We start from the raw sequence: 21,718 nt of genomic DNA, 5'->3' as shown, positions 1-21,718 counted from the left end.
GAGATTTTATTACGTAAAAGGAGCAACAGCGTCATCTGCATTCGGTTCAAAACAATGGGTCTGGAACTCAGCCCATTATGCACAGATGTTTGCCACATGTACACAAAAACATAAAGACAACCATTATTCTCCGTGAACTTAACGACCGCTGTCATTCCTTCGAATTTCCCAGGAAAATCCCTAAAAAGCCTAGTAGTTTCTAAAACTGGGCTGGTAAAGGGTTGGACACAAGTTCGTTCCGTTTTTGATGTATCCACGTCAGCACTCGTCTTTAACAATCAGTTCTCCTAGTTTTAAGAGAAAGATGGAAAAAGGTGCAGCTGAAGAATCCCTTTTAAAGAAATACCTGAAAATATTTGCAGTTGTCTCAGCATATTGGTAAGATTAATTTTATGAATCGGGAACTGTCAGGGCTTAATTTTTCTTAATTTTCTAGGGCCGTGTCTATATCATTGGTGTTCATTAACAAGGCCTTGCTGAGCGGAAGTACAAATGGAACCACAGTTGACGCTCCTTTGTTTGTCACATGGTTTCAATGTGTCGTTACAGTTGGTCTATGTGTTTTCCTAGCATGTGGAGCCAAATTTTTCCCTAGTTTGGGTAAATTTCCAGAACTTGGTTTGGACGTACAAATTATGCTCAAGGTATTCATTGCTGTCAGACTCTTGTCTCTTTGTGGCATTTATTTGATCTCTTGTTCATATTCAGGTTCTTCCATTATCTTTGGTGTTTGTGGCCATGATTTCCTTCAACAACTTGTGCCTGAAATATGTTGGTGTAGCATTCTACTACATTGGGAGATCCCTCACCACAGTATTCAATGTTTTGATGACATGGGTTTTATTGGGTGAGATCAACTCCTGTCGTCGGTTGTTTAAAATCTAAAAGTAAAATTTTTTTATTTCTTTTGCGTTATAGGGGAAAGGACATCTTTTAGTGCCCTTGTCTGTTGTGCCATTATTGTCGGAGGTTTTTGGCTTGGTGTCGACCAAGAGGGCGTAGCCGGTGGGTCAATGAACTGTTGGAATTTCCCTTTTGAAACTTGAAAACTTGGCTAAATCATTTTATTATGCAGGATCTCTATCGATTTCGGGGACTATCTACGGGGTGCTAGCCTCTCTCTTCGTGTCGCTCAACTCCATTTACACAAAAAAAGTGTTGCCTTTCGTGGATCAAAGCATTTGGTTGCTGGGTTATTACAACAATTTGAATGCTTGTCTCCTCTTTCTGCCGTTGATGCTGCTCAATGGGGAATTACCGACGTTGATATCTTTCCAAGGCTATGGCAACCTCACGTTCTGGACCATGATGGTAGCTGGAGGTGTTTTTGGTTTTGCCATCGGCTACGTTACTGGTCTCCAGATTCAAGTGACCTCACCTCTCACACACAACATCTCCGGTACAGCCAAAGCTTGCGCACAGACGGTGCTGGCCACCTACTGGTACAGCGAAGTTAAACCTTTCCTTTGGTGGATATCCAATTGGGTGGTACTCTTCGGCAGCGCCGCCTACACCAGGGTCCGCCAGCAAGAAATGGAGAAGAATCACAAAGCTAAAGTGATTGCATCTTAATACATTTTCTATTTTGAAAGTTACTTGTTAATGAGCTTATTATTATTTTCCTTCCAATTATGACACTATTAGCCTATTGCCTTTTTTTTCAATGTTGACGTTCTCCGTCCTGTCCAATCAAAAAGAAAACACACGTCTAGGAGATGCTCATTAATTAATGATAATTACAAATGATTTTTTGAAACATTCTAAGATAAATGTTTGGTTTTGTTTTATTCTTTTTTCTGTATTTCCAGTTTTACATGAGGGTAAAATGACCGACGATTACGCTTTATTTCGTGTGCAGATATGTGTGGGAAAAGAAGATTCAATTCTCGAGCGCACACGCGCATCGGAGAGAAAGAGACAATTTGTTTTTCAACAGTTGAATAAAGCCATTGAAAATGAAGTTAAGAAATTTGAATTTCAATTGAATTTCAAAAAAAAAAAGCCTGACAGAGACACGGAAGAATAGTTTCACGTACATGAAAGCCTTGTTTGGAGGATCCTGGGAGTCAACAATAAGTGTTTAATTAACTTAAATTAAAATGCAAATTGGAGGGGGGAGGGGGAACACAATAAGTGGAGGAAACCAAAAGTCGGGCGATTCAAAAGTTTTGAAGGAAAAAAATGTTTGACAAGTAAAAACGCAAGACATATTCGGGATAAGCCACCAATAGATGGAGTTATATATATAAGTAACGGGGGGAGGGATTGGCAAGGTAATTACAAATACACCGCCTCAGCTGCTCGTTTATTTCTTTTGCTTTTTCAGTTTTTAAAAATAATTTAAAATTGAAATCGGGTAGAGCTGCCGTCTGGATTAAAAGGGCCTCGATTAATTACCTCTTACACATGAATAGAGCCGATTTTTTTTTTCTCTTTTACAATCACTATGTTCACACAAGGTTTTATAAGGCCCCGTCTTAGATTTAAAAAAAAAAATCAAAAAATGGCGCACGTAAAATAATAACGTTAAAACATTTAAAAGAGAGGGTTCGAATTGAAGATCATTAAAATGGAGATTTAAAAATGCCAAATAAATTGTCACCAATACGGTTGGTATTTTTAAAACAAGTTGTGTGTTTATAGGGACAAAACTTTTCAGTTTCGCTTCTTCCTCTTAAAATAAGAGTCAGCATAGTGTCCGCCAAGGCCTTGCGAGTGCTGGCCGATATATCCGGCTTCCGGAGAAGGCTCAGGCGATGGTAAGACGTGGTTACTGTATTTCCGTTTGGTGCCCTGCTGCTGAATGGGCGTTGCGAAATTGTTGTTGTTGCCCACGCAAATAGCTGTTCCACGAGCTGGGCTTGTGCTGGGACTGGACGACGAAGTCGGGGATGAGCCCCTGGAACCGGCTGAACCCAACGAACTGGGACCGCCACTTCCTAGAGAGCGAACTTGCCCCAGAATGTGGTTCCAGGTACCGACATTCGTGGAAGCGCCCAGGGAAGATGTCGACGACAGCGACGACTGACAAGAAGACGATGATGGGCTGTGGTTGAGTGACGGAGGTGGGAGGTAGTTGGCATAAGGGCCACCGGGAGGCGCTGTCGTCAGCAGACCGCCGAGATTCCCATACGAAGCGTTCGTGTCGTGATTCAGGGTCGTCAGGCTCAGCGGAGCCAGCGGCGACGGTTGTTGTTGTTGTTGCTGTGGGGGAGAATTGTTGGGCTGTTGAACCATTTGAAGGAGAAGACCGAGCAAGGCTCCAGCCGCCGTTTGTTGTTGAGTCAAAGGAGGTGCACTAGAGTTGGGCGAGAGAGACTGGACAGCCGTACTGAGCGTTCCCAGGAGGGCCGACAGTGTTTGCTGCAGGTTGTTGACAGCCGCAGGTTCCTGCATCTGCATAGGGGGAGGTGGTGGAGGCGGCGGAGGTAGAGGTCGAGTGGGTTCTGGTGGTCGATGATAAAGAAAAGGTGGCGGCGGTACGTTGATATTCAACGGCGGAGCTTCCATCAATCCGCATGGGAATGTCTGCTGCTGCTGTTGATGTTGTTGTTGTTGTTGCTGCTGCTGCTGCTGCTGAGCTTGGGTGGTAGAAGTTGCTGGTCGATAACTGTTTCCATACTGCGATTGAATCATCCGGCTATTACCAGCAGCAGCTGGTGGCGGTTGGGAACAAGAATTTGGCCCTTGCTGCTGCTGCTGCTGTTGTTGTGGAGGAGGACTAACGTGACTAAGAGAACCACTGCTACCACTGCTACTGCAGCTACCGGCCGGACTCGGTTGCGTGGTCTGCTGGGCGGCCAAGAGCATCGACAGGGCCGCCTGGGCACTGGCTGCTAGCGAAGCATTGCTAGCTTGCTGCTGTTGGTGGTGGTGGTGCTGGCCGGATTGCTGGTGGTGGCCAGACTGAGCCCTCTGGGCCCCAGTTAGCGCCGCCCCCGAAGTGTTGCTAGAATTGCCTGAGCTCGTACTGTTTGCCGGGTTGTTGAGATGTTGTATTTGCGTTAGGATGATATTCTGCAGACTGTGAACAACTACACAATGGGAAGAGAGAAAAAAAAATAAATTCAATAAAATGGAGATTACCATTCGCTGCTAGGAGTAGAGAGGGGAAAAGAGAAAAATCGATGGATCGAAACGATTGTACATCGCTATAATAGTGTTTCCTTCTCTTTTTTCACTTTTCACTGCGCGTACGTCTACTTACATGCAGGGTTCTGTTTGGTCAGGTTTTGCAATTGATGGAAGACGGTATCGCTTGGTGGTTCGGGTAAAAGAGCAGCCCTGCCTTTATTCTGACACTGATGAAACGTCGCAAGAGAAAAAACAAAATGATTAAAATGTATAGCCAGAAAAAATAAATCAAATCAAATACCGTGTCGTTCAGAAGCTTCATGTAAATGTTGATGGCCCTAACACCGGGTATAAAGAAAGCCACCCTGATGGGTGAGTTATGAAAGAGTTTTCCGTCCAGGACTCGGAGTGTATCTTCGGCTTCCTGGGCTTGCGAGAATTCAACCAGACCCCAATCTTGAGGAGCTCCACCTTTCAGCGCAATCTATAAATAAATAATATTCGAAAATAAATTTACAAGCGCGCCATGGAGGTCTTTTGGGGAGGGAGAGAGAGAGAAATATTAGGGAATATCCATCATCTGTCGTCTGTCAGATGCAGCCTGCAAAGCACAAGTAGCAGCTGCTGCTGCTGCTGCAGCTGAGCGGCTGGGTAAAGTTAGTCTTAGAAATAACGTCTTAGTAGTAGTACCTGGCAGTATGGTGGATTGGCCACTTGAGAAAAGAGCGTCCTAAATTGGCTCATGTCTCGGAATCCGCCCGGGAGGCAGTCGACGTAGAGCAACTTGGAGTGGAGACCGGCGAGGGTGACGATTGAAGTGTCGAGCCAATCGCAAGCCAATGCCTGACCCTCGTAGATTCTTCCATCGAGCTGGGCTCGGGCGCGCTGGCCGCAATCTTTGCTTTGATATTCAACAAATCCGTAGCCTTTGCTCTCGCCTGTCATCCCCATCAAGAAGAATTTCAGAAAGAAAAAAAGAATAAAAAGATTAGATGTGTGTCAAGTCAATTGAAAAACTAACTGTACACTTTTCAAAATTTTAGATTATCTTTTCATTTCATCAAGAAAATATAAATTTCAACTGGAAGGGATGAAGAAAGAAATGCCAACCGGTTTTGTCGCTGTAGAGTAGGAAGCAACGGCGAACTGGACCATACGAAGAGACGAGCTCTTTGAACTCGTCGTCGAGGAGATCGCGTGGCAGCCGGGCAACGCAGAGCAGGTTTTCAGTCGGTGATGGGCTCAGCGAGATCTTGTGCCCTCGGATTGTGCAAGCGTCCAGTTTGTCACGGATGCACAATTGTTTCCATTCTTCCCAAAAATCTGGCTGACTTTCGGCGTTCACAGGCGCTGCTCTCGCCCAGTTGGGACCCGATCCGCACGGTGATAACGTCACGCTGGAAGATTTCAGTCCTCGGGCGCTCAGCATGTCTCTGATTTCCTGTTTTATTTTAAACAAAAAAAAAGAAAAAAGAAACACATGTCATTTTTTCTCTTTTAGTTATTATTTTTTTTTCGTAAGTATTGTTGGGGGGAGTGCGTGACAAAATGGAACCCAGAGCTCAATGCGTATGCATTCCAATTGTTTTCCGACTTTTTTAAATGCAAGAGAGACCAGGAAGTTATGGTGGACCGGAACGAGGTGATGGGGGGAAAAGAGGGGAAAAGGCACAGATTATTTTTAGTTTTCGACACAAACTCGCGCAACAACAACAAAGGGGGCGTACATCATATAGTATATTCTGGACGTCTATATGGCCTTCCCTCTCTCTCTGGAATGTTTTTGAAAAAAAGGCCCTAAAAAGGATCTGCCGGCCGTGGCTAACGGGTTCCGACACACGAGTTCATAAAAATTCTCTCCACAAAGTGAACTTTTTGTTCCAAGAAATTTTACGAGCAGACGAAAAGTTGAGAGAACAAGACAACAACAACAGAAAAAAAGGTATTGATGGGTTGTGTGACAGAGCCGAAAAATGGGGCGGCATAACATGGCAATAATTGGGCAGCCAAGGAAACGTCTAAACCAATTAACTTTGTTGAACTCTTTTCGTGAACGAAATAAATGAGATATTGATTTTTTCTTCTTTTCTTTCTCCCTCCACAGAAAAAAGCTGCTCCGCCGAGTTGTGTTCACTTTATCAACGTCGAGTGACTCAAATAATGACGACAGTCACAACAAGTAGGTCAACTATTCCATATTAATTATACTAATGATGTTTTTTTTCTTTTCCTTCCTTCCTCAAAGGACGTGCTGCACACGAATGGGGGGGAAAACAATGAACTCTGCCTGAATAAGAAACGAGAAATGTGTTTATCTCTATTCGGTTTCGAATAAACATGTAACCAACTTGTCTCTTGATCTACGTGTGTGGGTGTGTGTGTCAATAACAAGTCTTGAAGAAGAAGAAAAAAAAACTAAATTTTTCTGGGGGTGATTGAACGGACCTGACCTCCCAAAGTTATTTTTCTTTTAAAAAAACATTTTGCAAGAGATGCGGGGTCGGGAATTCCGTCCGAGCTAGACTCCACCTACGGCTTTGTCTGTGTACAACAGACTCACTTTTTTTGTTGTGTGTTGTCTTGCTCCTCCTTTTGGGTTAACATTGACCAAGTTTTTATGGTTATCGGGAGATCTTAAAAAACTTGAATAAAAATTATTTACATGCACGTTCTTTTTATTCTATCCAGTTCCCCTTTGGTTCTCTTACGGTCATGGTGGCGGCTCGGTTGAACGACCTCTCGACAGAGGGGAAAAAGAAGGAATCAAGACGAAAAAGTAACGGAACTTGACGGCCAGCTCGCCCGAGGGACGGCCGCAGAGTCTTACGTGTGTGTCGGCGGATAATACCCGACCGTATATAATAAATACGTGACCCCCCCTCGGTTCCATCTCTCCCCACCAATGAACGGCTCAGAGACAAAATGTCTTCTTCACCTTCTTGTCTTCCATTCTTCTATCCCCTCTACACGCAGAGAGAGAGAGATACGGTTTCAAACATATTTGCCTTCAAAGCGTGGGATGTGTTCCCTTGCATCCCCACCTGTGGACGTCGTGACGTCACGGTGGAAATGAGACGCGATCGATAACCCTCGGCATGTTAATAATACACAAGGATCTGACGTGTAACAGAGCATCCCCCCTTCTTAAGAAAAAGTGGGGGAATAAATATGCCAATTTGATGTGGGGGCTAGAGAAAAGTTTTCTTCGGAAAGAGTCAGCTGGCGTCGGCAGGCCCAAGAAAAAGACGGTCGACATCAAACTCGAACGAGTCCCCGTTGGCGCGTGACAAGCAAGCTGATCAACTGGGTGGTGAGCATTCAACATGGAAATGCGTACAGGAAAAAGAAAGACTTTCCAACAACTAGTATCGCTTGCGAGGCTGTTTCCTTTCAGGCAGAGAAACAACTTTTGAATCGATCCAAAGAATTTGGTAAACAACACGCCCAAAAGGGTAAAGATGGATGCGGGCGGATGAGCTCTCATCGATCCCCCCCACACACACACACATACAACAAACAAACAGACAGAACAGCAGTAGTACATTCGGAGAGAATCAATTCCAAAGTTGACACTCTCACTAGTGTACTGCCACTCTGTGGAATGGCGCTCTTCACGCATCTGTAAACTTCGGGGCAACGTTAGGACGTACATGGCGCTGACTTCCCTCGAGAGTCATTATCATCATCTCCAAGGAAATGAAACAGCCCAAAAAATGGGAAAAAAGGGACGGGGGAGAACGTGCATGCGCAAACATATCAAATGGGAAAAAAACTGGTTAAGAACCATACGAAAAGAAAATAAAATCAGACGAGTAACACGTACCTGAAAAGATCAGGCCCTTAAAAAGTAGAGAAGAATAATAAAACAAGATCCTTTTCCCCCCTGATAGTCTGTCGAGTGTGCAACTCGACCAAAGGTGAGTGACGAAAACAAACACGAGAAGAAAGGGGGGTAGACTCGCTCTCATTCACAGAAAATACGACAACCAAAAGAAGAAGAAGGAGAAACATGTACAAAATAGAAGGAAAAGAAAAAAAAGATCACATTTCCTTGTGTGACGACATTGCCAGGATGAAATATCATACCCAACCTTATAATAGTGTGCCGCAGTGCGTGTGAATTGTGGACTGGCCGGGAACGAGATTTTGAACAGAAGAAGAAAGATACAAGAAATTCCAGATTCTATCAAGTTGATGTTGATAAAAGAGACAAGCAAAAATGTTGATCTTGGCGTCGCAGCTCTCCTCTAAATCTAGTTTGGTTTGTTTGTGTGTTGAATAAACCGGATGATGCGAGTAGTCCGGCCTCGCACACATTTATATAAAAAAAAAAGACAAACATTTCTCGAGGGCAACATATTAACTACACAAAGGGCAGCCGGACGAAATCAAAAAATAAATAAATATACGAGCCGCCGCCGCCAATTCTTCTTCTTATTATTATTATTTTATCTCTTTCATTCGAGCTCTACTTGTTTCCATGTTGCCTTTTGCCGCATGTCGACCGGACGGCGCATTCCCGTCACGCACGGGATTAACGTCTTCTCACGAAGGGATCAACCCCACCCACTCCAACAACATCAACAACAACAGCGAAAAAATAAAGAAAAATTCGAGCAGAAAAAAAGGAAGAAACTGATCGTGTGGTTTCGCATTTGAAATCCTCATTTCGATGTTATTTTTTCGAAGCTTTTTCTCTCCTTGAGATGGGGATAGAGACCAGATGTCGTCCTTCCCGGGCGCCATTTTTAAATGGACGTCATAAGAGGATTTGCTCAACATCATCTTAAAGAAAGGAAAAAAAAGGGACAGAAAATAAAGGGGTTCGAAAAAAAGGAATGCAATCGAATTTCAATGTGTACAAGATCCATCATTCAATTTCCAACAAGTACGACGACTGCTGAATCTCTTCTACTCGGAAACGGGGGTGAAGGAAACAAGCAACCCGACAACATGCAAGCAAAGGAGGAAATAAAAGACATCTTATATCCCTTCCTGAAAAAGAGAGACAGGATGGGCGTGTGTGCTCCGGAAAGATTTCTCAAGACCTCCCGAATAGAAGATTGATCTCGACGCGGGAGTAGCAGCGCCGGCCGCAAAAACGAGTCGAGCGAGACGCCTTTTTTTACTTCCCTTTTTCTTTTTTGTTTTTGGGGATTTTTTCCCCAGTTGTTCGTTGATTTGACTAGCAGACTCTCACAGAGATCCTTTCTAGTACTTGCAGCTGTTGTAGAAGAAGAAAATTAGAAAAAAATACGAGTTCTTTTCTCCACGTCACATATGAAAACCTTTTGTCGATATCAAATGGGAAAGAGGAGGACTGACAGGACATTGTTGTGTGTATAGTCGTGTTGGAATTTTTCCCCTTTTTCTCCATTTCTTTTGATTGTTCAATCAAGTGGAAGAGAGCGCCGCTCGTAATGAAAAATAATCTCGGGAATAGCTGGAATGTCTCCGTTATAGAGGATCATAAAAACTCTCGGGCGCGGACGGTTCACGCACACACAGAGGCCCAAAGTCTTTTTTCTTCTGATTTATGAAAAAAGATATCACTGGTATTTTTTTCGGTATAGCTCTCTCTCTTGGCTTGGAGTGTGTGTGTGTGCGGTAGGAGTGGCCATCTTGGGCACAACATCAAACATGGCTGCGCAATCTTTTCTGTATCATCAAGTCAGGAGGGGCATCACAAAGTGCCACGAGTCATTTCTCTCGGCAAGAAGGAAAAAGGAGGATTTTTATTTGCTTTATTTCTCTCAAGACTTGATCCTCACACTTGAAAGAACAAAAATATTCAGGAAGCAAGTTCCGTTTCCTTGTGATCCATCAGGATCCAATCAGACGAATCCCTTACAGCATTCCCCAGCGCGGGCCAAAGTCTTCCATTTCGCTGATTGAATAACATTACAAGCAGAAGAAAGAAAGAGGAAAAAATCCTTCACAAAATTCGAGGGGAAAAAGTTGCCTTGCAGATGGTGCAAGATATCAAAAGAGTGACGCCATTCTTGATCCGGGTTGGACGGTTTCAACAAAAAAGCGAGAAAAAAATGTTGATGGATGAAAAGGAAAGAGGAAATCGATCCTCATTATAGGATGAATCGATACTCTCTTCTTCTTCTAGTCGGCTGACTCATGTTCGTAATTAAGGATCGGCCAAGACTTGACCGAAGCAAAAGACAAAGAACGTTCAATTCTTTTGGGGAAGAAAAAAGAGACTGACACACACACAAATTCTAATTTTAGGCGTCAACTGGAAATAGAATTTTCTTCCAATTTTCGTGCAACACACAGCTGCCGTGGCGCCGAACGACACACTCACGCGAGACAGGTTGACGTGAGTTAAAAGTTCTAATTCAGGTGCACCCATTTCGACCGGAGAGAAAAGACAACAAACATTGGTAGCCACTTAATAGCCCATAATCAACTTTGATGAATTTTACATAGAAAATTCGCCATAGGAAAAGTAGAAGAAGGTTCGTCAAGGTCAACCAGAAGAGAATCTTCTCCTGCATGTCGTGTGTGTGTGTGGCCATGAGGAGGAAGACATTTTTCTTTTTTTAAAAAACAACTTCCCAGGTGCGCCCTGAGGGTCAAGATGGTGGCTGAGACCTTCAAGGTCGTAAACCCCACCAAACACACACGAGACAAAAGTGATGGGGGGACTACTACACAGACATATTTTTGCACAAGGAAAAATGATTTTAAAAATATATATTTACGTGTTCGTTGACATCGCGTGGAAGATGTTTCAACAAGAGAGTCCGACCAAAGTGGAAAAGTTTCTGGCTGTTTCGTCTGCGGCGCAGCTGCACGGCCTGCTGGCCGCTTTCGACCATTTGCCAGCACAAATCCGATGGGCCATTGACGACGACGCCACCGGCACTCAAAGCTGGCACCTGGGCCGTCCAAACGGCCAACGGACTCGTACTATTGCTGCTGCTCTGATCTTCGCCACTGTAAGACTGTGATGGCATCGTCAAAGTTGCGTGAGGATGGCCACCCGACGCCATGGAAACGCTAATAATCAAAACACTTTTGAAAAACGAGTGAAACACACACAAAACTAAAACGCAAAGCTCCAACAATTTCAAACAGACACACACACGGAAAACACACCAAATTCTTTATGTTCCCCCTTCAACGGTTCTCACTCTGTTGTGTGTGAGAGAAATAAAAACGTGCAACCTATCGCCATCACCGGTCGAAAGCAACTGTCCCCCAACTGATGACGGTTACACGGATTCTCTCTGTGTATGCGCGCCACTACCGCCAGCGCCGCCTAGCGGATTCATTTCAAAGCGCACCCCCCTCTTCCGGTTGACCAACTGGCGCGACGGATTTTCTTTTGAAAAAAAGAATTCTCTCCCAACTTAAAAAAATTACAAAACAAAAAACAAAATTGCATTTACACACGAAAAAAAAAAAAAAAGTCTTTTTTTAAGTAATGAAAATGCGTTAAAAGTTTACGGTTGGTCCGGCCATCCAACTCTCCACTCAATATTCTCTTCCGGCCACTATAATACAACATTGGGCTAGCGGAGAGAGCCAACATTTACGCTGAGAGCATTGCTATTGTGTGTACACACTCTCTTTTGGTGGTGGGGGGTTGTTGGGAGCTATATATAAGAACGTCGTCGACGTCTAAGGAGAAGGCGGGATGGTGGTGTCGGTTGATAGCCGTCGTATTAGTATTAGAGCATCGAGTGACCTGCTCTATCCCGATGAATAATACATCACGCGCTACACACTTACTCTCTCTCGGTTGCTGCTACTCCACTGCACGGAATAAGAGTTTAGTATATAGCTCGACTCTTCTCTGTTTCTTCTTCCGTGTCTAAAGGAGACGCGTGTCGTTTGGTTTGTCCGTCTCCATTATAAGCACACAAGGGAGGATTCTAATTTCCCTAATTCTTTTGGGTTGAGAGACTGTTATTTTTATAATCAGCGCTAGTAGATAGATACTGTACATTACTCCAACGGACCGTCAAATGTTATTTTTAACTAACAAAGTAACGTGATTTTATCTTCGTTTATTTTATTATTTAGTTTTTTCTAGTTTTTTTTTTTCGTGATTTACCGTTGTGGAAAAACATTAGCCAGAAAAAAATAGCTCTACACACACACACACACACAAGAAGTAATGACATTTTCCCATCCCCATTTTCCAATATAGACAAGTGGTCGGCCGGAGCGTGAATCGATCGATTTTTTTCCGGGACTGTTCAGTCTGTTCTTTTTTGTTTTCTTCGTGTTCTTTCTTTTCTTTCTAACCTAAAAGAAATAAACGATGCCCAGCAATTTTTCTGTCGTCGACTTTTCGTTTCTTTGTGTGTATGGGCCCGACGGACGCTGTTATACGACTGTATGGACGATACATGTAGGCCCGCCTGTTCCCATTTAGCAGATGTCGTCGCCGACCCAGCCGCGGCCCTATATACCGTGATGCACACGCACGCAGCAGCACATGTGCCGTAGAGTTGTGTTATTTTAATAGGCCATCATACGCTTTCAACTTTGGTCGTTATGCAAAGAGGTATATATCCCTACTAGTAGTGTACACAGTATTACACATATATGCAGAGGCGCACATATACAAAGGGAAGAAAAGACGACATGGCAGCTGGTATTTATATATAGAGGAGAGATAGTCCTTGTAGTATCTCATCACACATGTATACACCGACGTCCGACCCGTCTATCGATTTGCGGCGACTATACGCAGCACACAGCACAGCACACAACGGCAGGAGCAGCCAAACTTTATTCGGCTCCTTTCTGATTGGCTGTTGGCCTTAAAGAGTCTCCTTTCCTATACAACACATCACTCCTGCTGGTACACATAATGATTCGGCCCCCTGACTTGCCGCTGCTGTGCCCATACTATACATTAATAGAGATATAATATAAATAAATGCATGTAGATGTTTTTGATACAAAAGAGAACAGTCGCTCCCAATCTATGCACTATACTCCTGTGTGTGTGTGTGTGTGTGTATATGTAAGCTTTTCCATCATCCCAAACTCAATAAAAGCTCTCGCCCGGTTGATTCGATTATTACGGAAGCGAGCAGCTAGACATGATGCACTATGTGTTTTTCACTCTGCTGTGCGTAGAGCGCTAGACTCTTTTTTCTTTTACAATTAGACATTGCACTAACGAAGCGACGAGCCTCTCTGTGAAACCAACCCTGGAAAAAAATAGGAAATCACTGGAAAAAGAAGAAGAAATGAGAATCGATGTGTGCTAACCGCAAAATGACAATATGATCACGTATAGTAGAGAAATGCTTCTCAAGAAATTAACCGGGAATTCAAGGTGAACGATCGATTGTTATTCTCCTCTTTTGTCTCTGTGCAACAACAATACACGCCTTGGTCCTTTGTGTCCTGCTGCTGCTGTTTGGATACAACAACAACGCAGATTGTGTGTGTTGCTTCTCTCTGCTGTTGCGTGATTCTTGTTGGCTGGCTGGCTGGATCGTATAATCGTCTAATATGGCCGGGAAAACAATAAGGATTTCCCATTATATCCAGCAATGTTTAATGACGGAGAGATTTGGAGTGGAGGGGTGGGGGGGGAAGCGGACGCACACACATCGTCTTCTTCTTCTTCTCGACAGCGCCGGAATTCATTCATTCCGTCGTCCGCTGCCGGGGGCTCTAACCAATTCGGAAGTCATTTCTGCCATTCGCTGGGTAGTAGTGGTGGATTCCAAACAATTCAAGTGGATCCATTATTATATATCACGCGGGCCTCGAAAGAATATAAAGGAAAAGAAAAAAAAAATATAACGCCAAGATCTATTATAACCAAGCCCACACACAAGAGAGCGGACCAGAAGGTATATAAATCGAGTTTTGCTGGGGAGAAGGGTGAAAGGCCTGCGGATATAGGCTCCAGCAGCGCAATCATTTCTTGCTGCTGTTGGAGAAACGTGCAATTCCATCTCTTTCACTAATGATGCGCTAGCTGCTGCTGCTGCTGCTGCGCCATATCCTATTATTAGAGAGAATGGGATTCCTTTACCGTCGTCTATACAACAATGTGATGATGATGGCAATAAGGCATCAAATGTGAGCAACAGAGTGCGCGTCTTCATATATACACACAAACCGGCGTTCCTTGGCGCAATAGTCGTGGCCCCACATCAGGATCGATCCCTGCCATTTTGTCAAAACAATTCCCGCTGACGCGCTTTTCTCAACAACAACAACATGTATACACAGCAGCAGCTATAGCGTCGGGTATACACACACAAGCCTCTCTAAAGTAAACCCCGCGCCGTGTTGTGTGTAGTAATTCTATTTATATTGACCCCGGCGATTCGAAACAAACTCTCGGCGCTGATCGACTCACGCTCCGTCCCTACACCACCACCACAGTCGACAAAGAGCAGACCAACGTGACTTGTGTGTGTGTTCCAGTTATACGCCGCCAGCCCCAAAATCTATGAATAGATCATCTCTCTCTCCTTCTCAGAGAGACCCAAAATCATATTCGACCGATTCTTCTCGTTTTGGTTTGTTCTAATATACCTGCTGCTACAAAAAAACAACAGAAAAATCCAATTTTCCTACTTGACGCGTCAATCAATGCACTACACTGCTTGAGTGAAAATATTGTTATTCATTGATTTCGGAGGCTGTGTGACGTCATACACTACTATCCAGAGAATAGGAAAATGTGCTGTTGGTCCTATCTGCTATAAGGCGTCCAATAAAAAAGTCTTTGGTGCGTGTTGTGTGTTGGCAGTTTTATTCAGCCCACCCCTCATCACCGACGCTCTACTATACACACAGAGAGCAGTGCTACTGCTGCTGGCCTGTGCCGGGATCGTAAACATTTCGGAGCCCCCTAACAAAAGCTCGTCGTCGTCTTTGTGAAACAAACATCTTAACATAACAAAACACGACAGAGGGTCGCAAATAAAAATAAAAGAAGAAATAAAAATAAAAAAGTGTGTGTGACACGTCCGGCTGGGCTGGGCCGTCATGCCGCGGTTGAATCAACCTTTGTCCATGAGGAAATGGGCCCTGCAAAGCTTGGCTCAGCAGTTCGAAGTCGTTTGTTATGGGACAACGCCGACACATCGACTGCGCGATCTGATCGAAGACGGAACCTATTTGGATTTTCAAGGACCTTTTACCCAATGGCGTGAGTACTATATCGAACAGGCCGGGGGTATCTCCCGACCGACGACATGATACGTAACTAGAGCGCATAAGGGACTATAAGACAATTATTATTTCGGGAGCAAGAGCCTTGCAGCTTCTCTATAGTTACTATTGTGTGTGTGTGTGTCTATAGTCGAATTTATGTGGGATGTCATCAGCAGTTATTACAGGCAAACGATAAAGAACTGCATTGGCCGAGAGGCCGAATCGACCGTGAATTGTGTGTGGTGGTGACGGCACACACAGCAGAGCAGTGCGGGATTTATTCCAGCGTGACAACAAAAGAAAAAAAAGAAGTATAGTATAATACAGCAGTAGAGAAAAGAGGTTTGCGGTCCTGAAACGTTATAGAGAGATATTCCCGCCCGCTGCAGTGGATAGTAATGTCACCTGCCTGATGATGTAACGGAACTTTAATATTCCTCATCATTTCTTGCACAATTTTTTAACTTGGTGTTTTGTAACGGGAACGGCTCCGCTTAAAATATTTGAAGACTTTATTTTTTTCCTTTTTTCTTTCCTTCTGATAGTCATAAAGTACGTGATGTATTTATTTATATACTGGGGGAGGAGTCATCTGTCCTTATCGGTCGGCTACCAGGCCACTAGGATTTTCCTCCCGGAATATTAAGTACAGCAGGCGACTTTAAGCATTTGCGAGCGTCTCTCCTTGTCGTCACAAGGATTAAGTGGATCGCTTATATGTGATGTGTGCATCCTTTTGTCTCGACCCTGATATGGCAGCAGGATGGAATGGATGCATTCCGTCGCGGCCACGTCAAACATGGGGCCTCTATCCCCGACGATGTGCCCCAAGGAGCGTCTTTTTCACATCACAAAAGCGACTCACTTCACCAACTCGATGATCCCAGTCGAGTGAGAGGAGCAGGTCCAGTTGCTCCCAACAACGCGACGATATGTCAACCGGAATAATCCTTCAACATCTAGACGTCGTCGTCGTCTTACCAGCTGTTGCCATGAGCCTATATAGAGGAACTTTTTAGATTTAATTGGATTTTAAGCGTCGTGCGGATGGGGGGAGGGCGAGGGCATTTAAAATTCAATTTGTACCACTCCCTTTTATACATATAACACGACAATTAACTTATGAAGCACTCAGGGATTTTTGTGCTGTAACTTTCTTTGTCCTTTTGTTTTTTTATTATTTTTTGGGCTGTTGGGGATGAGAGAAGCTTCGGATTTACTGGAAGAATTGTTCCAAGCGGTCGCCCAGCTGCGTCCAGTCGGCCGGGCCTATCTCCACCATTTGATTCAACCTCATCTGGAAAGGTCTCATATAATAATATTATTCATGTATTCCACATCTATTTGATTTACCAATGATGACATTTATTGTGATTTATTTATTCTTATATGATCTGTTAGCTTCAATTTGGCGTCGGGTATCGGAGATGTCTATTTCGCCATCCAATTCCTCGGTGATCGTTGCCAAGTAAAAATCGCTCCACCGTCATTCATCGATCCATGTGTCGTCTGGCTGGCCCTATATGTATCGCATGCAACCCCCAGAAATCTCTTTTTTCTCTTGTTTGATTAAAAGCGGATTGTGTGCGTGTGTGTTGTAGACAGCGGCGGATGTTGGCCATTGTTGCCCTAAACATCCGTCATTGAATCATCTAGTATAAGAAACGTGTCCAATAATTCACAATGGACTACACAGCAGCAGCAATCGCAATCGCAATCTAATAATCTTCTCGTATTCATCACTAATCACATTTCTTATACGTATATACGGCCTATAACAGAATCTGCAACGCTTGGATTTATCGTACATTTCCTATTTGGGCCCCGATCTACTCAGCCAGCTCGTTGCCAAATTGCCGTCGCTCAAGTACATCAACTTCCAGATGACACCCATCACAGATTCAGTTAGATAACCTCAATCTTTTATTGATCTATACATATAACTCCTATAAACAGCAGTTAACAACAGTCGTAAAAATCAATTAAAAATTTAGGTTTTGGGTCAAATCGGCCAAAGTTGCCGCCAACTCCGCAGTTTAGATGTTTCGTCGACCAGCATTTCGGATAGAGGACTGGAATTGCTCAGCCGGAAAACGGAAGGCGACCCACCTTCCCAGCTGACTCGGCTCCTTCTTACAGACACTTACACTAGCCATTATGTACTATACCGTTCTACTACTATCTATCTATATAGTTATACTATACATGTGAGGGTTATTCAAGCGTCGAATGACGTCAACATTTTTTTCACATGCCATCCAGGGAATAGCGACGGCTCTGCGGAGGCTGCCGCAACTGCGTCAACTGGAATACGAGTTCATTTTCCAAGTGTTTGATCATCTGACGGAATTAGGAGGTGACGAAGCGGCTCTTGAGCTCCTGATGGAAGAAGAAGAAGATGAGCCGAGTACCCTGCAGCCGTACCGGTTGATTAGTCTCAAATCGAGCGATCCATTAAACAACTCTGAAAATCTGGTCACGGCAATTCGGCTGTGTCCGGAACTGCAGGCGATTGCCTTGACGTCTGGCGCCTCGTTCCAGGAATCTTCGCTGTGGAATCTCACCCGACTGAATCAATTGTGCGATCTGTCGTTAACTAACGGCCCATCCGCTTATCCGCTGGATTTCTACAATAGTGTCGTTCCCGTACTCGAGGCTATCGGACATCAGCTCAATAATCTCATTCTGAATCGATTCGCCATCGTCGACGTCCACGGTATTTCAGTATATACATAACCGGTCCTTTTGTGTTAACTGGTTTGATTCACACGTTATTCTCATTTCATTGTTGTTGTTGTTTATAAAAAAGTTGTTGGGAAATGTTGCCCGCGTTTGAAGAATCTGGCCCTGTCGGAAATTCGCCAATATGCGCCAGTGGACTCGATTCAACCCGAACTTTACACTCAGCTGGAAGCTCTGGAATTGTGGTCTTTAGTCGGCGTCCAGCTTCCATCTCTCGTCATCAAACAACTAACGACTCCGTGCCGACTTGTTCAAAACTTACTCTTCCGTAACTGCGACGCTCTAACCGACCAATTACTCAACGAACTGTGGATGGTAAAGGCTTCCGCCCCAAAAGAAAAAAGTTATTTCTCTCTTTCACCAAGTTGAAACGATATTTCCGGTGCATGGCAACCGATAACAGCCAAGACGGTTGTTTGTTGCTTACAGACGCTATGTGTTGCACACAAGGAGATGTCTGTGTGTGTGTCGGGGTGATCAATGTAACCCTATCTCTGTAGACAGTGCCCATAAATATTTTTCTCTTTTATATATTATAAGGTCAATCCGATGACGTCCTTATCGCACGCCACATTCGACGGTTGCCGCAACGTTTCGCTGACTCTGCTGGTCGAGCTTCTTTGCAGAGATAGTGACCTTAATTTACTTCGTTTGTGGAACTGCCCGCAGGCAAGTAGCAATAATGAAACAGTTTCTTTTTTTTTATTTTTTGGTGTAGTTTCAATAACCAAACAACCTCTATAATAAACTGTTACAAAACACAGTTGGATCAGGACGATTACGCGCTGATGCTGGCCACAGTCAAGAGCACCAACATGGACGTCCACGTCGACTGGTATCCGTACGACGCTGAACTGATGTAAAAAACAAACACAGAGAAAAAAAACGTTACTTTTTTATATCGATAGTCATTTTGTGGCTTTATTTCTTCATTTTGATCTTCTGGACGAAATGTTTTCATTTTAAAAACTCTTGTTTAAAGATCAGAAAATTTCCTGGAAATAAAACAAAAACAGAAACGAAATTGAAGTTTTGATGAGGAGAATGAGAATGAATAATAAATAAAGGCACCTGGAGCGCTGGGCTTTGGTTTCCGGCTGCACTCCTCCGCAATACTCGTTGTAAATGAGTTTGAAGAGAAAAAGATGGAAGAGAACGATCAGGAGTGAGAAGGTGGCCCAGAAGAAGGTGGGCAGTCCACCGAGGGCGTGGCCGTGCTTATGAAGAGCTATGACGTGCTAGACGCGCGCAAGATATAAACAACAAACAAAACATTAATCATCCATCGAGAGACAAGTCGTCATCTGTTGGTCTTACCTGCTCGTGTGCCGGAGCTAAGAAACGCAAAAACAAGAAGGGGGGAATAAACATCGTTAGTTTAAAAATAGTTTTTTAAAAGGAGACTAGTAGGCCATGCCATATTTGTGAGTTATTTATTTATTTTTACCCTCGCCAACTTCATGGACGTGAATAGTATGCTTCAAATTCTCCATGTGCTGTTTATCACTGGTGATGTACAGGACGGCGGTCCTCGGCTCGGTCAACTTGACGGGAAACTGCCTCCGCTGGGAACTCAACTGGACGGGCGAGTCTAAACAACCGCCGTCACAGCCATAATAGTCCTTGTCGTTGCGATCCAGCGCCACGTACAAGGCGGCTCTGTTGTCATCCAATACGGCCACCGTGACGTTGACGTGCGTTCCGTTGCCGTAGTTGATCCGGCGGTAGTGAAAGTCTCGATGCAAATCCTTTGGCTCCGTGTTGAATTCCAAGTGCTGATTGCTAAACTTCCACGAGCCAAAACTCAGCAGCATGGCTTGCATGACCCCCTCAGCTCCCATCTTCACCAATTTATGACATCCCTGAGTCTCGAGAGTCTTGAGCCACAAACTCGTGACTTGGACCACACGATCCATGGATGTCAGATCCAGCCAAAGCTTGGCCGCTTGCCTGGAAAAAAAGGATATAAATGATTTGCCACGCATATTCTATAATATATGAGAGTCGTCGTTTATTTACAAAGTGTGATGACCACCGTAGCAGCCTTCCGTGTAGGCGAGATGGGAATGGTGCTGGTTGAGCTCCTCCTGACTCATTTCCGATTCGACTTTCTGGGCGCGGACTTGCGACAGAGTCATGTACAGCGTGGCGTTAATTCGGTCACCGTTGATGGCGCCGGTTTTTTTGGAAGTGCTTATGAACAATCCGCTGGAAAATAGGTGGTGCCACACTTCCACGTGGGCGGCTCGCAGCTGGCGTGAAGTCATCGACACTACCGAATTCATCATCTACAATAACAAATGGGTTTTCCCACTTCATTATTATTACGAGGTGACACCAAAACCAAACAAAAACGTTTTAACACCTGTAAGGCGTCCATTTCCAGACTCTCTTTAATGGTCGTATACTTCCCCATATTCAGCATTGTCGAATACGTTGTCACCGTGTACACGTGAAATGTTTCCGAAGATTTTTTCTTCACCTAGAAATTTTTTTAAGGGTCGCGATTGAAGGATAATAAAGGGGATTCGTGTTAAGTTAATACCTCTAGAGTGGCAGGTAATTTGGTTGTGGTTACGGCCACAACAAATTGCTTGGCGCCGTCAGTCAGCGAACCAGTTATCACCAAACAATCGTGGTCTTCGCTACCGACTTTGATTCTAAAATTAATAAGGGGTTATTAATGAGCAAAGTGGGGTTAAATAATTGACAATACTTGTGCGTGTAGACGACGGAAGTGTGCCATTTAGAGAGACCGCCCCGTTCCAGCGACAAAACTACATCCTCATCTGTAGGATTGGTGATTTTAATATCCTGGACTAGGAGAGATGAAATGGTCCGGTGAGCGTAAATTTGATGCGTGATGGTCAGGCATGCCTTTCCGATAGGAATGCACTGTATTTTGTGGGCGAGACCGTTTACGAATTGAAGCACTGTTGCTTCTCTTTGATGATCACTTCTGTCGGCTCCTGGCAGGAAAACTCCAGTGATGGGTTGGAAAGGAACCGCCAAGGACAACACTTTTTCACTTTTGATGTAAAGTGGGGAATCTGGTTTGGTCTCTGCTCCCACCACGCCATTGCCAACAAAATGTATGAGAAAGTTTGGATTATCTGATGATGAACCATCAGCTGCAGCAGGGGGGTATATGATGTGGGAATCTGAATTCAATGACTCGAGCACATAGGAATCAATCTTGTCATTGATGCATCTGCTTAGCGTATCTGAAAGTGTAAATTTGTAATCAGTACTGATATTAAGTTGTTCAAATTAGTATTTTATGCTGATTTGTAGAACATGTTCAGTTTGAACAAAAGACAAGGAGAGATAACTTTGAAAATAAAGTACCATACGAGTTGCCTTTTGAAGTAAAGAGCCATCGGAGAAAACTTGGCCCAAAATATAAAAACAAACCGGTGCCGACGAGTACAAATATTAAAGTCTTTCTGAACCTGCAAAGAAAGAATTTTGACTTCTTATATTGGGATGATTGCATCAAGTTTGTAACTTACGAAATGCCTTTATTGTCCAATTCTCGTTTCCATTTAAATTTGCGAAGCAAGTCGGCCAAGTCTAGCGACATCGTAGACATTGCAGCAATGATTTAATAAGGCATTGAACTAGATTGAAAAAGCAAAACCCGTGTTTTCAAATGATGACACTTACCCTTCCCGTGAATTCAGACGAAATCTGTCCTCGTCACAAGGTAAATATTTTCGAAAAAGTTCATTTTCGTATCGCTAGA

At 43.9% G+C, this 21,718-nt stretch overlaps 4 protein-coding genes across 4 annotated transcripts; 2 read left to right on the top strand and 2 right to left on the bottom strand.

Annotated features, from left to right (window-relative positions):
* The first annotated feature begins 61 nt into the window (after positions 1-61).
* On the top strand, positions 62-1,764 carry LOC124337906 (GDP-fucose transporter 1-like). The gene is made up of 5 exons (XM_046791924.1): positions 62-378; positions 437-644; positions 709-847; positions 919-1,005; positions 1,076-1,764. Exons 1-5 carry the CDS (start codon positions 248-250, stop codon positions 1,570-1,572), a joined length of 1,062 nt encoding a protein of 353 aa, XP_046647880.1. The 5' UTR covers positions 62-247; the 3' UTR covers positions 1,573-1,764.
* Positions 1,765-1,770: 6 nt separating this feature from the next.
* LOC124337890 (ribonucleoprotein PTB-binding 1-like) lies at positions 1,771-11,299 on the bottom strand. Its single transcript, XM_046791908.1, has 6 exons — positions 10,791-11,299; positions 5,185-5,515; positions 4,765-5,012; positions 4,376-4,558; positions 4,208-4,301; positions 1,771-4,034 (listed from the first exon to the last, which is right to left on the bottom strand). The coding sequence occupies exons 1-6, from the start codon at positions 11,079-11,081 to the stop codon at positions 2,656-2,658; spliced, it is 2,526 nt and encodes an 841-aa protein (XP_046647864.1). The 5' UTR covers positions 11,082-11,299; the 3' UTR covers positions 1,771-2,655.
* A 3,142-nt stretch (positions 11,300-14,441) lies between these two features.
* LOC124337898 lies at positions 14,442-18,997 on the top strand. The gene is made up of 9 exons (XM_046791917.1): positions 14,442-15,226; positions 16,440-16,536; positions 16,633-16,699; positions 17,013-17,135; positions 17,226-17,390; positions 17,494-17,947; positions 18,041-18,288; positions 18,514-18,642; positions 18,738-18,997. Exons 1-9 carry the CDS (start codon positions 15,064-15,066, stop codon positions 18,834-18,836), a joined length of 1,545 nt encoding a protein of 514 aa, XP_046647873.1. The 5' UTR covers positions 14,442-15,063; the 3' UTR covers positions 18,837-18,997.
* Positions 18,871-21,657, bottom strand: LOC124337892 (uncharacterized protein KIAA2013 homolog). The gene is made up of 10 exons (XM_046791910.1): positions 21,486-21,657; positions 21,322-21,425; positions 20,690-21,197; positions 20,519-20,633; positions 20,339-20,455; positions 19,993-20,261; positions 19,421-19,923; positions 19,291-19,307; positions 19,045-19,211; positions 18,871-18,968 (listed from the first exon to the last, which is right to left on the bottom strand). Exons 1-10 carry the CDS (start codon positions 21,563-21,565, stop codon positions 18,950-18,952), a joined length of 1,899 nt encoding a protein of 632 aa, XP_046647866.1. The 5' UTR covers positions 21,566-21,657; the 3' UTR covers positions 18,871-18,949.
* Positions 21,658-21,718: the final 61 nt, after the last annotated feature.

This window comes from Daphnia pulicaria, chromosome 4 (genome assembly GCF_021234035.1).
Source record: "Daphnia pulicaria isolate SC F1-1A chromosome 4, SC_F0-13Bv2, whole genome shotgun sequence".
NCBI classification, from domain to species: domain Eukaryota; kingdom Metazoa; phylum Arthropoda; class Branchiopoda; order Diplostraca; family Daphniidae; genus Daphnia; species Daphnia pulicaria.
Note: the sequence above shows the minus strand (reverse complement) of the source record. Positions and strands in the feature narration are given on the sequence as shown.